Source organism: Stegostoma tigrinum, chromosome 12 (genome assembly GCF_030684315.1).
Source record: "Stegostoma tigrinum isolate sSteTig4 chromosome 12, sSteTig4.hap1, whole genome shotgun sequence".
NCBI lineage: Eukaryota > Metazoa > Chordata > Chondrichthyes > Orectolobiformes > Stegostomatidae > Stegostoma > Stegostoma tigrinum.
Window position 1 is genome coordinate 78,610,224 of NC_081365.1, and position 15,309 is coordinate 78,625,532.

Genomic DNA, 15,309 nt, shown 5'->3' on the forward strand with positions numbered 1-15,309 from the left:
TATTTTAGGGGATAATTTCACACTATAGTTTCAATATTAAACAGTGTTTGCCCACTTGCTTTAATAATAAGTTTTGTTTTGTAACATATGCATTATTTTGAGTTCATTAAAGAAATCAGGTCATGTTCCTTTTGTTTTGAACAATAAAGGAAGCAAGTGGTTATTGCGGTTTTCAAATCAACAAGTTTACAGTAACTGAGATAACAAGGTGTAGAGCTGGATGAACACAGCAGGCCAGGCAGCATCAGAGCAGCAGGAAAGCTGACGTTTCAGGCCTAGACCCTTCTTCAGATTTCTGAAACGTCAGCCTTCCTGCTGCTCTATGCTGCTTGGCCTGCTGTGCTCATCCAGCTCTACACCTTGTTATCTCAGATTCTCCAGTATCTGCAGTTCCTACTATCTCATGTTTACAGTAATGCTGCGACTGGTGGATTCATGGATTTTGATTATCAGTGCAATCCTTGTACCATATTCATAATACCTATCAAAATGACTTACTCCACAAGGCTCCGCATTAAGTTTAATCTGACCTTGTCTACCCATTCCATTGAACTGTCCACACCCTTTAGATGTTCTACTCTAGACTTCTCTTGGTACACAATGCTTTCAAGCTGTATATCACTCACAGATGTACAAACGATAGGTTTGGAGAGTGAAACATTGGGACAGAAGGGGAGGAAGAGAGAGAAACAGTGAAGGAGGCAATAACATCGGGATGTGTTTCATGTTCTGATGATTGCTCTCTATATTTCTCCCTCTCTCTCTCTTTCTCATTTCATTCTTTCTCTCTTCACTTTAGTTGCTCAACCCCTATTTTCCTCTCTTTATTGATGTCTCCATACCAATCAGTTCCTTTGATCTGCAACTGCACCTCCCAGTCGCAAACCATTTCCACTCCCCCTCCCATTCTTTAGATGACATGTCCATCATGGGCCTCCTGCAGTGCCACAATGATGCCACCCGAAGGTTGCAGGAACAGCAACTCATATTCCGCTTGGGAACCCTGCAGCCCAATGGTATCAATGTGGACTTCACCAGCTTCAAAATCTCCCCTTCCCCCACCACATCCCAAAACCAGCCCAGTTCGTCCCCTCCCCCCACTGCACCACACAACCAGCCCAGCTCTTCCCCTCCACCCACTTGAGGCTGTTTTCGTTAGAGAGAAGAAGGTTTAGAGGTGACTTATTAGAGACATGCAAGATGATAAGAGGATTAGATAGAGTGGACAGTGAGAGCCTTTTTCCTTGGATGGTGATGGCTAGCACGAGGGGACATAGCTTTAAATTGAGAGGTGATAGATATAGGACAGATGTCAGAGGTAGGTTCTTTACTCAGAGTAGTAAGGGCGTGGCATGCCCTGCCTGCAACAGTAGTAGACTTGCCAACTTTAGGGGCATTTAAATGGTCATTGGATAAACGTATATGGATGATAATGGAATAGTGTAGGTCAGGTGGGCTTCAGATTGGTTTCACAGGTCGGCGCAACGTTGAGGGCCGAAGGGCCTGTACTGCGCTATAATGTTCTATCCCAAAACCAGTCCAACCTGTCTCTGTCTCCCTAACCTGTTCTTCCTCTCACCCATCCCTTCCTCCCACCCCAAGCCGCACATCCATCTCCTACCTACCAACCTCATCCCACCTCCTTGACCTGGCCGTCTTCCCTGGACTGACCTATCTCCTCCCTACCTTCCCACCTATACTCTCCTCTCCACCTATCTTCTTTTCTCTCCATCTTCGGTCCGCCTCCCCCTCTCTCCCTATTTATTCCATAACCCTCACCCCATCCCCCTCTCTGATGAAGGGTCTAGGCCCGAAACGTCAGCTTTTGTGCTCCTGAGATGCTGCTGGGCCTGCTGTGTTCATCCAGCCTCACATTTCATTATCTTGGATTCTCCAGCATCTGCAGTTCCTATTATCACAGTTCCTTTGATCTACCAGGTTGAGAGAAGGAGAGAGAACAATGACAGGATGATATAACAAGTAAGAGATCCCAGCCTGAATGTAATAAACCTGCATTGTAGCTGCCCCTGGGTCTGTATTCATCACTGCTTTTTCTAATACATGCTCACAAGTTGGACTTTGGTTCACAAGGCATAATTTCACAGAGGTAAGGAATGAAGAGAATTGCCACATATTTCCGGAGGGCTTAAGCAGCGTGGTGAAACAGAGCGACACATGGTAGATTTACCCAAGTGCTGACAAGTGTGAAGCAGGACTGTGCAAAAACACACATGCAGAAACAAAGGCACTTGGGGACTTCACCTCTGCTGGCTTTTAATTATCCGGGGGGGGGGGGGGGGTGCTCAGAACCACCGTCCCTTTTCTTTTTCTTTCTCTCCCTCTCATTCTCTCTCTCGATGTATATCCTGACTTCACTATTGAGTGGCATCCTGATTGAGTAATAACCCTGAGATATTTCAGTCTCACTGTTTGAAAACAGTAACTGATCACATGGCATTTTGGGAACTGTTTACTGCCATTTGCTTTCTCTTTTCTGAAGTCATCTTGAATTAGTCTGTGAAATTCTCTTCTCTAGCGAAAGTAGAGGCTGGACCCATTGAGATTAGTCAAGCCTGTGTTTGACAGGCTTTCAGTAGAGAATAGAATGAGGGCTTGAGGATACAATGCCTTGTAATGTAGGAAGAGGAGCGATTTCAAACACAATTGAGCACAGAACCTTTAGTGACAATAAAAGCATTTTATTTAACGTAGCAGATTATTTAACATCGCTGCTCATGCATCATCCAGTCACATGGGAGACAACATCGGCCTTTGAATGGTCTACATTTCTTATCTTTGGGACAATGCAATAGGAAATTGTGAAGACAGTTTGGTGAAATCACAAATGTATATTGTAGCATTCTTGGTCTTGGACATCTACGATGAAAGGCCTGTCCCTTTAATGTAGCTCTCAGTCTGCAGAATTGGTCATCCAGTTTAGGAGAATCCTAAATGCTGTCATCTATCCTCATTATCAGAGGCTTCGCAATGCACACTTCTTGAAATAAGAAAAGATGTATAAATTAGTCACCTTGCTAAACGCACTGGTAATTTACTTCCCTCAGCAGCCTATCCCTGGACCCATGATACTTCTAAAACTTTAGCAGATACATGGGAACATGAACAATGACTTTGCCTCAGTATTTATGGTGGTAAAGGGAGGATAGTGTGCTGGAACTCATGAGGAAATCAATAGTGGAGTGGGTACAGGAACTGAATGAAATTAACTTAAGTAAAACATTGGTAATGAGGAAATGAGCGGAATTAGAGTGACAACTCCCCCATTTTCCATCTGAGGTTGTTAAAGGAAGTAAGGGAACACATCTTAGGTGCCCTTGTGAAAATTTTTCAGAGTTCCCTACATGCAGGAGTCGTTCCTCTGGATTGAAAAATTGGACGTGTTACTCTGCTGTTTAAGGAAGATGAAAGAGAAAAGCTAGGGAATTACACACCAGATGGCCTCACACCTGCAGTGTGAAAAAGCTGGAATCTTTTATCAAGGATGGGGTAATTGAATAACTTGAAAATTTTCACTAAGCCCAGGGACAGCCAGCACGGATTCATGACAAGTAGGTCAAACCTGAAAAAAAACTCACAATGTTTTGAAGAGGTGCCTGAGGTAGTCGACAGGTGGATGTTTTTGGATGTTGTTGATATGGACATCCAGAGGCCACATAAGGAGACAGTTCACGAAGTTTGAAGCCCATGAAATTGAGAGTAAATTATTGACATGGCTTAGAAATTGGTTGAGTGGCAGGCAGCAGTAAGCAGGGATAATGGGTCTCAAATTATAGGTAGTCAAATTGGTAGTAGACAGTATAAATGATAGCATACATTTACAAAGGGATATTTATGGAATAGGCACATGGGCATAACGATGGCAGATAGAGTTCATTGTAAGTGAAAGATTATTCATTTTGGAATGAAAAAGGATAGATCTGAATGTTTTTTAGATGGTGTGACGTTAAATATAGTGGATGTCCAAATAGACTTGCTCACCTGAACTAATGTCTCCTGATGTGGTTTCACATCATATTTTATGTGACTCTTGTGAATATAGGAGGAATGGTTAGTAAGTTTGCAGATGACACCAAAATTGGTGGTATAGTGGACAGTCAAAAACATTATCTCGCTGTACAACGGGACCTTGATCAGATGGACTGATGGGCCGAGGAGTGGCAGATAGAGTTCAATTTAGCTAAATATGAGGTGCTGTATTTTAATGAGGCAAACCAGGGCAGGACTTATATACTTAGTAGTAAGGTCATGGGGAGTGTTGCCATCAAAGAGATTTTGGGGCGCAGATTCATAGTTCCTTTGAAGGTGGAGTCACAGATCGACAGGATAGTTTAATGGTACATGCTTTAATGGTCAGTGTAGGAGTTGGGAGGGTCATGTTGTGGTTGTACAGTACATTGGTTAGGGCCACTTTTGGAGTATTGTGTTCAATTCTGTTCATCCTGATATAGGAAGGATGTTGTTAATCTTGAATGGGTGAAGAACAGTTTTACAAGGATGTTGCCGTGGTTGGAAGGTTGAGCTATAAGGAGAGGCTGAAAAGGTTGGAGTGACAGAGGCTGAGTGGGTGACATTATAGGGGTTTAAAAAATCATGAGGGGCACGGATAGGGTGAATAGCCAAGGTCTTTTCCCCAGGGTAGGGGAGTGGAAAACCAACGGGCTTGGTTTAAGGTGAGAGGGAAAAGATTTTAAAAGTATCTAAGGGGCAAATTTTTCACACAGAGGGTAGTGTGTGTGTGGAATGAGCTGCCAGAGGAAGTGGGGGAGGCTGGTACAATTACAGCATTTAAAAGGCATCTAGATAGGGACATGAATATGGAGGGTTTAGAGGAATATGGGCCAAATTCTGGCAAATAGGAATAGATTAATTTAGGAGATCTGTAGAGGATGGATGAGTTGGACTGAAGGACCTGTTTCTGTGCTGTCCAACTCTATGACTCAAAGTGCTTTTGGGTGGTTTGTGATGCTACGTATGCTAGCATAAATTGTTATTGTTACATGTGGTTTCTAAGTTCTTAAGTGATTGCCAAATTAATTTAATCACCTAATCTACTCCCTAACTTGATCCAATCCATTCTAATCTCAATGAATCTTATCCAGTTATCAATTACAATCAATTTCAATCTAATTTGCATTTGTCCAATCTGTTCTAATGTCATTTGCTCTCCTCTGAATTACTCCAACGTTACATAGTGTATTCTAATGTAATCCAGTTTAAAGTCACCTAATCAATATGAACTTTTCTAATCTGAAGTAATTCTTAAGGGAATTCATTCTTCTCTGCAAAATTCTCTTTTGATGAAGAATGCCCAAGGAATTCCACATGAAATGCCTCCATTGCATTGTCTGGAGTCAATGGGAGGGGTATCAAAAAGCATCAGTGTCCCTTTTGAAGCTAACTTCATAAATATTCAGGCACAACTCCTGCAGAATCAATAGCAATGAACTGGACATTGTGCCTAGACAGCAATAAAGCATCTTGAATAGCCAGGAAAGGATAAAGAAAAGAGTTTCAAGTATCCTGTAAAGTTCCTTCTATAGTACTGTACTGCAGCATTGACATTATTACAGTCATAGAGATGCACAGCATGGAAACAGACCATTTGGTCCATCTCATCCATGCCGACTAGATATCCTAAATTAATCTAGTTCCACTTGACAGCATATGTTCTATATTCCTCTAAACCCTTCCTATTCACATCCCCATCCAGGTGCCTTTTAAATGCTGTAACTGTACCAGCCTCCCCCACTTCCTCTGGCAGCTCATTCCATACACACACCACCCTCTGTGTGAAAAAGTTGCCTCTTAGGTTTGTTAAATCCTTCTGTCTCACCTTAAACCCTGCCCTCTAGTTTCGAACTCCCCTATCCTGGGAAAAAGACCTTGGCTATTCACCATATCCATGTCCCTCATGATTTTATAAATCTCTACAAGGTCACCCCTCAGTCTCTGATGCTCCAGGGAATAGCCCCAGCCTATTCAGCCTCTCCCTGTAGCTCAAACCGTACAACCCCTGCAACATCCCTGTAAATCTTTTCTGAACCCTTTCATGTTTCACAACAGCCAGGCAGACAACAATGGTGCTACTTTGTTACAGCAACGGGCTTCTGCATCAACATGGACAGAAGGGCCCCAATGGCCTGATGGATAAGGCATTGGCTTCCCTAAGCCAGGGATTGCGGGCTCGAGTCCCACCTGAGGTGTGCTGAATTTTGCTGGGGGTACAGTTGCTCAGTGGTTAGCACTGCTGCCTCACAGTGCTAGGGACCCAGATTCGATTTCACCCTCGGGTGACTGTCTGTGTGGAATTTGCATATTCTCCCCATGTCTGTGTGGGTTTCCTTCGAGTGCTCCGGTTTCCTCCCCATTGTCCAAAGATGTGCAGGCTAGGTGGATTGGCCATACTAAGTTGCCCGTAGTGTTCAGGGGTGTGTAGATTAGGTGGGTTATAGGAATAGGAAAGGTTTGGAGGGATATGGGCCAGGAGCAGGCAGGTGGGACTAGTTTAGTTTGGGATTATGGTCGGCACAGATGGGTTGGACCGAAGGTTCTGTTTCAGTGCTGTATGACCCTATGACTCTACGACAATCATCAATTTCAGTTAGTCACTAAATTATAACCTGAACAGCTGATTAAATGGGTATATTCTGTCTCTAGGTTACTTACCACTGTCTTCTGTTATTCTGAAAGCACTAATTTCCCAGAACTGGGGAGGGTTGATATCTGATGTTAACCTGTGAAAATAGAAATAGGATGCTCTTTCTTTATCTCACCTTACCAAAAGGATATTTCAATCAAATGTTCCACCATTTGTTTGTTCACAATTACACAAAGCATAACTTCCAGCACACTTGTGACTAGATTCATTGGGACTCAAATAAAGAGAGTCCAACTTCAAGAACTCCTGAGTTTCAACTCTGAGAGGGTCACTAAAAGTTACCTTCAACAGAGGAAGAGCTGCAGGTTCGGACAGAATTGCTCCCCGTTCACTTTAAACCCAGTACTGCACCCAATCAGTTCTCCAATGGGAGGTTCCAATGGAGTCTCTTACTCTCCCTTTTAATTTGCCAGAGGACACTTGGGTGCCACAGTGATTAATGCTGCTGCCTCACAGCACCAGAGGCATGGGTTTGATTTCAGCCTCAGGTGTCTCTTGCCCGGGTTTAGCTTCAGGTGTTCTGGTTTCTACCCGCAGCCCAAATTTGTGCAGGCTAGGTAGTTTGGCCTTGGGAAATGGGGGTGCGTCTGCGTGGGATGCTCTTCAAAGGGTCAAGTGTGGACCTTGATGGGCTGAATGGCCTGCTTCTACACTGTAGGAATTCCATGACTCCCCCAGTTTTGGAAAATGGCTTTCCTGCCATTGTGATTGGTAGTGACCACTCAGTAAGTTTTAGAAATAATGTTGGGTCAATCCCCAATTTAAATAACATTTCAACAGCGAGCAAAGGAAGGGAGTTTGAGAATCTTAAGATCCTCCATCCCACAAGCTCAACCAATTCAATAAAGATCTTCAGGGCAGTGATTATGCTGCTTGCTTTGCTTCTCTCTGAAGACAAATGATCTTTTCCTTTTGCTGTCCTGCACCATTCTCCACAAAGCATTTGTAATTGGAAGGATAGTTCTTGTCATTATGTATTGGGTCAGAATTATAGAAGGACCAGTCAGAGATCTCAAAGGACTGGCCAGAAACAGCAAAAGTGTCTGTGCTGGTGGGAAAAAGCAGAATGAGCAGGCACGATAGTCATCAACTAATCCAAAGGGCAATTCAGTGGAGAAGTCTTAGCATAGACAATGGGAGAAATATTACTACTCTACAGATGAGCTAAAAACAAATAGATTCAATAAATTTAAGGAGGAGGTGGGCAAACTCCCCTAGATGTGGATAAAAACAGCACGAGAGTGGAAATTGTTTCCTCTATCCTTACTTGAGTTAGCAAGACCAGTATTCGTTGCCTGTCTCAAATTTGCTGTGGGTCTGGAGTCACACAGAGGCCAGACCAGGGAGGATGTCAGTTTCCTTCCCTCAAGGACATTAATGAACCAGATGGGGCTTTACAGCAACTACTGGTAACTCTACGGTCACAATGACCTGTTACATTCCAGATTTTATAAACTGAATTTGAATTTCACCAGCCGCTGTGGGGGTATTCGAACACGTCATCAGGAAATTCACCCGAACCACTAGACTAATGGTATTCCCAATACAGTACATCAGTGCGGGAGAAAGTATATTCCTCCCTGTAACTCTCTCCATTGTCAAAGGGACTTCTGTCTGTTTATCAACCAGGCACCTTCTTCAGAGTTATGACTCTCCCTAACCAATACAGTGAGCAGCTCCATTCCACAATACCTGTATGTTTTCTGTCCAGACGCGTTCTCTATCTGCCACATCCAAGTGTGCTCATACGTAGGATGTACAATGTTGTGCGTTTCGGCGGTCTCAATACCTGGTCACAGGGAGAGAGTATAATAAAATCACAGGGATCTACAGCACAGTAAAAGGCCCTTCAGCCCATTGAGCTTGTCTGAGTCAAACACCAGCACCTAACTGTTCTATCTCATTTGTATGTGAGCTGAGAATCAGTTCTTCCTGTGGCATTTTATATATATAAAAACACTTCCGAAATCTTGGGATTTCAATTTGTAACAAGTTGCCTATTTTGCAATCTCATTAAATTTGCATTTACTTAGCACCGTTACAAAGCTTTGTACTTTACCCCTATTATGACAGCTGACACATTAAAAGCAATGATAGAATTGTTAAAACATTGATGGATTCTCCTATTCCAAAGGTTGAGAGCTCAGCGTAGAGACCAGTATCAGCAGCTGATGTGAAGCCAAGTTCTGATTTGTGGATAACGCAGTGTGGCGCTGGATGAACACAGCAGGCCAAGCAGCAGCAGAGGAGCAGGAAAGCTGGTGTTTCAGGCCTAGACCCTTCGGATTTGAGTGCAATTATTACCTTTCAAAGCAGTGCTAGAGAGATGGGTGGAATCACTGGCTTTTCAGGCCTCGCAACCCCTGTCTGTTCTGCACTGAGGTTGAGTTTGCTCACAGACTGGGGCCTCTGCATTTGGATCTGTCCAGGGGTTATTTTTTTCCCAGAGGTATGCTGTGTGAGGTTTATACCGCTGTTATGTTTTAGGACTGGCATTATTTGGTTTATAAGATTATCACGGTTCGGAACTTTCATCATGATTTCAGTGACCGTTGTGGAGCCTGTCTGAGAGTTAAACTGGGTCATTTGTTATGGAATTAAAAAGAAGAGTCACATTGAATATTTGAACAGAGGTGCTGATTGTGAATAATGTTTCCCCATTCAGAACAAGGAGACCCTAATTCTCCAAAAATCCAGAAAGGTAGTGACACTATTAGGTTAAGCTATCCCTTTCCTTTGATTCTAAGATGGAAAGCAGTGGCAGTTAGAGATAGCTAATAACATTGCCAATTGGATATTTGGCTACTGTTGCTATGGAGAGGAGAGCAGGGGAAGCCATTTTGAGATCAGGGTGCAGGCTTCCATATAAACGCAGAAATCTCACAGATGGAGGGGTCATTGCAGTTTTAGTCTTGATTTAGTTAATCAAGGGGGAAAGTAAGAGGACAGTGGTTGCAAGGGACTGGATCTTAAGCAGAGAAAACACTGCCTCAATCATTCATCCTGCAAAATGTGATTTGGAGATCAGTTTTAAAGTTTAGTTTGTCAGGCAGGGGTTAAACATGCCTACAGGAATTATCCAACTGAAACCAGAGGGAGAAGCCCCAGGGAAAACTTTCATGGTGGATGATATGGTTAGAAAATGCTGTAGTCAAAATGCACACAGGAGAATTCCAACAAATACATTCGTAACAATGATCAGATAAGATATTTGTTGTTGATTAAGGGGCAAAATTGACCAAAACATTGAGAGAACTCCCTCCTCTTCTTCAGGATAACACCATGGCATCTTTTACATTGACCCAAGAGGCCAAAAAGGGCCTGACTTTAATATTTTGCCCAAAGGATTGCACCTTAGTACTGCCTGGGGTGTCATCTTTTATGCTCAGCTCATGGAGCCGAACGCTGTGACTCCAACTGAGCTGTGACTGACCTGTCATCGTTGGGTCTTCCCCTCCTTAAGGCAGCGTGGGCCAAAGTACAGCACTTGGACTGCAGCGGTTCAGGAAGGCAGTTTACCACCACCTCCTCAAGGGGCAACTAGGGATGGGCAATTAATGCCGGGCCCAGACCACAAATGAATAAAGAACAAAATGAATACACAGGGAATGCCATTACAAATGTCCTGTTAACGTGTGTCATTTAGAGCTAAACAGGTAATAGTTAGACTGAGTTAATTCCAATCTTAGTGCAGCCTTCTGTGTAAAATGATACAAAATGGGGATTTTAAAATCTTGCAAGATCCTTGTCATGTTCACGTAATTATTTTAAAATATTTGCAAAAATCCAAAAACGTGCAACAATGATAGGCTAAGATGCCTGATAAACAGATTTTTAAACCTTTTGCAAGGTAACCCAATGACTTTTTAAATTTTCTCACAAGACGTGGCATTGCTAGCTGGGCCAGCATTTATTCCCCGTCCCTAGTTGCCCTCCTTGAGCTGCCTTCTTGATCCACTGCAGTTCTTGTGGTGTAGGGACACCCTCAAAGCCATCAGGGGTTGGGGGGGGGGGGCAGTGGGAGGATTTAGGATTCTGGCACAGCAATGTTGAATTTAGAAAGATATTTTCACAAGTTAGCAAAGCTTCAGATCAGAACAACGAAATGTGTTCCTGCTTCATCAGAGAAACGCTACGTCTTAGCTATGCGTTAGGTGTCAATCAGTGGCAACCTGACTCCAAATTTGTCATATTCAGTATGTGGGAACATTGTAGGCCCTTTCTTACTTTCAGTGAGCTGATCTTCATAAAGTTACAGATTATTTTAAAAACTTCCCTTCATCATCCATCAATCATCATCGAAAAGGCAAAGCCAATGCCCTAAATTGGAGCCTAATTCTAAATAGAAGAAACTCAAATGAAAAATACTTACCGCTTCTGGAAACAGTTAATGGCCCTCTCTGCCACGGAATGCTTGTTGTTTCTGAAATGAGGCAGATTATTTGAAATAATTACTTTCTTCATGATAATCAGCTCTGAAAACTGTATGAGGACGGTCACTGAGTTGGACTGTGTGGGGTTCAGTTTAACAAGCTCATTTATTGGGTCTGTCCCACTCCCTGTCTGCTCAGGTACAGTCCTGACCACTCTACCACAGTGGAGATATTCCACTGTAGTCAGAGATAACGGGAACTGCAGATTCTGGAGAATCCGAGATAACAAGGTGTGAAGCTGGATGGACACAGCAGGCCACTGTAGTCTCTGGTTGTGGAATGTAAAACTCACTGAAGCGACATATGGGAACAAATTACTGCAGGTGCTGGAATCTGTACTGAAAACAGCAAATGCTGGAGATCGCAGCAGGTCAGACAGCATCAGTGGAGAGAGAGCAAGCTAACGTTTCGAGTTTTTTCTCCTGACAATGGTTCCATGGTCAACATTTAGACGCTTAGTTCTAGATATTTATTGAATTCAAATTCCATCATTTGCCCTGGAAAGATTCGAAACCAAGTTACTGGAATATTACCTGGGTCTCTGGATTAATAGTCTAGCGCTAATATCATTGAGCCATCTCCTCCCTGCTCTTATTCCTCAATGCTCCTATTAATAAAGCTGAGGACACTGCGCAGCTCTCTCTACCTGCCCTGCCAACTTCAGTGATTGGTGCACACATACACCCAGGTCCATCTGCTCCTGCACTTCCTTTTGAATTGTATTCTCCACTTTATATTGTATTTCAGTGTTCTTCTGAGCAAAATGTATCACCTCACACTTCTATGCATTGAGTCTCATCTATCAACTATCCATCCACTGCACCATCTTGTTAATGTCTTTTTGGAGTTCTACACTGTCCTCCTCTCAGTTTACAATCCTTCCAAGTTTAGTGTCTTTGAAACTTGAAAGCTTTGAACATTTTTAAATTATAGCCTGTGATGTAAGATGATGCATTGGACTGAACTTTGAAGCATTAACTCTGTTTTCTCTGCCCACAGATGCTGCCAGACTGGCTGGATCTACCCATCAATTTCTCTTTTTGTTTCAGACCTTCATCATGCACAGCTCTTCGTTTTATTCACTTGTGGGATGTGGGCATCTCTGGTTGGGCCAGGGTTTATTGCCAATCCCTCATTGGTTAAGAGTCAACCCCATTGCAGTGGGTTTGGAGTCACATGTAGATCAGACCAGGTGAGAATGGCAGATTTCCATCCCTAAAGGGCATTTGGCAAACCAGATGGGTTATTCCCAACAATTGACAATGGTTTCACGATCGCCATTAGACTCCTAATTCCATGTCCTTTACTGAATTTAAATTCCAACATCTCCCATGGCAGGATTTGAACACCCCCAACCCCAGAACATTAGTCAAGCTCCTGAATTAATAGCCTAGTGATTACACCACTAGGCCACAGTCTCCCTGTAACACTTGCGTTGTCAAACATATTGCTTTAGAATGCTCAGTTCCATTGACTTCAATATGGGACAGAACATGAGGTAGAACAAGGTGAAATCTACTTAAAACTCTTATACGCCTCCTGGGTCCAATTTCACCCACACGGCTACTTAGTTATCGCTGTTAACCTCATTATATGGTTCGGAGTGTGGGGGATCCATTAGCTCAATTGCCTAGACACGTAGAGAGTGGCACTGAATCAAAATTATAATCAGGATCTCTCCCCATACTGGATGTGGTAGTTCATGATATCCACAGTTACTGCCCCTCTCTAATGGACAAAGATCCTCTGGTTGGCTGCCCAACATATGCCAGTGATTAATTACTGATGTTGTATTTTTCTTCTAGGAAATAATTTTTGAAGGATTAAGTTTTGTTCTACATGGTTTTCATTATTTGTAACCATGTTGAGTTTGGTCCTGAGCTGCTGTGTGTGATCGGTAATGTGCTGATCTTGGACTTGTTGTGGTTTAATGGACTGTATACTGTAGCAAATATATCTGGAGGAATTTTTGAATTGAATTTCAGCTTCTCTCCAACGATGAATCAAAATGTGGCTGAGCATTACAGTGTGTGAGTAATAGAAAAACAAATTCAGACAGAGATAAGGGGGAATTTCTTCAGCCAGACAGTGTTGGGCCTGTGGAATTCACTGCCACAGAAAGCAGTTGAGACCAAAACATTGATATTTTCAGGAAGGAGTTGGATATAGAAAGTAGGAATAGGGGACCGAAATGGATGATCACGGTGAATGGTAGAGCAGGCTTAAACGGCTGAATGGCCTTTTCCATCTCCTGTGGTCTTTTGTGGGGTATGGCTCATTACCTCATTGTAGGCATTCACCATCACACTTAGAATCAGGCCATTCAGCCCATCAGGCCCACACAAACCTTCTGTAGAGCATCCCCCCAGACCCCCACCCCTCCCTACCCTATCCCACATTTCCCATGGCCAATCCAACTAACCTGCACATCCCTGGATATTGTGGGGCAATTTTCCATGGCCAATCCACCTACACTCAACATCTTTGGACTGTGGGATGGAACTGGAGCATTATGGAGACAGAAAACCCGTGCAGACACGGGGAGAATATGCAAACTCCATGCAGACAGTCGCGTGACAGGTCCCTGGGGCTGTGAGGCAGCAGTGTTAACCACTGAGCCACTGTGTCGCCCCTTCACTGGTCTTCACTAAAAAGAAATGGTCCTGAAATCACCCTTTGGTGTGAAAGCATTTGTTATGGACCAGAGCCCTTCCCTTTGTTTCTCTGTTAACGTATCGTGGTGGGCTTTATGTGGATCACAACCAAATGTGGCCCGGTCCATCAGACAAAAAAAAACCAATGTATCAAAGGCACAAAGTATATGGGAGGGAACTGGCCACTGACAGGATCTTGGTGACTTTGAGGTCGCAGTGCTGCCATTGAGCTATAGCTAACAACTGGGATGCAAATGTTGTCTGCCTGCCCTTTGAGGTTTCCTTGTTAGACATCCCTAAACTGTTAACCATGATTACTTTGGGAGATAAGTGTTAAGGGAAAGTATACAGTTAATGGCAGGACCCTGAACAACATTGATGCCCAAAAGGATCTTGGGAGCTAAGTCTATAGCTCCCCGAAAGTGCACACACAACTGGATTGGGTGGTAAAGAAGGTGTATGGCATACTTGCCTTTATTGGTCAGGACATTGAGTATAAGAGTCAGGATGTCATGTTGCATTTTCGTAAGCCTTTGGTTATTACATTTAATTCTGGTTGCCACATTACGGGAAGGATTTCAAGACTTTGGAGGGGGTGCAGAAAAGGTTCACCAGGATGATGCCTGGATTAGAGGGTATGAGCTACAAGGACAGGCTAGAAAAATTCATAGATAATGGGAACTGCAGATGCTGGAGAATTCCAAGATAATAAAATGTGAGGCTGGATGAACACAGCAGGCCAAGCAGCATCTCAGGAGCACAAAAGCTGACGTTTCGGGCCTGGACCCTTCATCAGAGAGGGGGATGGGGAGAGGGAACTGGAATAAATAGGGAGAGAAGGGGAGGCGGACCGAAGATGGAGAGTAAAGAAGATAGGTGGAGAGAGTATAGGTGGGGAGGTAGGGAGGGGATAGGTCAGTCCAGGGAAGACGGACAGGTCAAGGAGGTGGGATGAGGTTAGTAGGTAGATGAGGTACAAGAGAGTTGCAATGGGAGAGAGATTCCCTGAGGTTGGTCCGGAGGGAGGAGGGTAACTTCTTCAGGTTAGGCATCCCTGGAAGAGGCTTCGCAGTGAGGTTAAAATAGTATCAGAGATAATGGGAACTGCAGATGCTGGAGAATTGGCAGTTCCCATTATCTCTGATACTATTTTAACCTCACTGCGAAGCCTCTTCCAGGGATGCCTAACCTGAAGAAGTTACCCTCCTCCCTCCGGACCAACCTCAGGGAATCTCTCTCCCATTGCAACTCTCTTGTACCTCATCTACCTACTAACCTCATCCCACCTCCTTGACCTGTCCGTCTTCCCTGGACTGACCTATCCCCTCCCTACCTCCCCACCTATACTCTCTCCACCTATCTTCTTTACTCTCCATCTTCGGTCCGACTCCCCCTCTCTCCCTATTTATTCCAGTGCCCTCTCCCCATCCCCCTCTCTGATGAAGGGTCCAGGCCCGAAACGTCAGCTTTTGTGCTCCTGAGATGCTGCTTGGCCTGCTGTGTTCATCCAGCCTCACATTTTATTATCCTAGAAAAATTCATG

General features: G+C 43.8%; 1 protein-coding gene across 3 annotated transcripts in view; it reads right to left on the bottom strand.

Annotated features, from left to right (window-relative positions):
* Positions 1 to 2,678: 2,678 nt before the first annotated feature.
* LOC125457341 (complement C4-like) overlaps positions 2,679 to 15,309 on the bottom strand; it is a 65,421-nt gene continuing 52,790 nt past the window's right edge. For all 3 annotated transcript variants that reach the window (XM_048541481.2, XM_059650479.1, XM_048541479.2), the window contains 4 exons: positions 11,052 to 11,102; positions 8,372 to 8,468; positions 6,688 to 6,755; positions 2,679 to 2,998 (listed from right to left, as the gene is read on the bottom strand). In XM_048541481.2, coding sequence (XP_048397438.1) covers positions 2,949 to 2,998; positions 6,688 to 6,755; positions 8,372 to 8,468; positions 11,052 to 11,102 — 266 coding nt within the window. In that variant the 3' untranslated portion in view covers positions 2,679 to 2,948. The remainder of the gene's footprint in view (positions 2,999 to 6,687; positions 6,756 to 8,371; positions 8,469 to 11,051; positions 11,103 to 15,309) is intronic.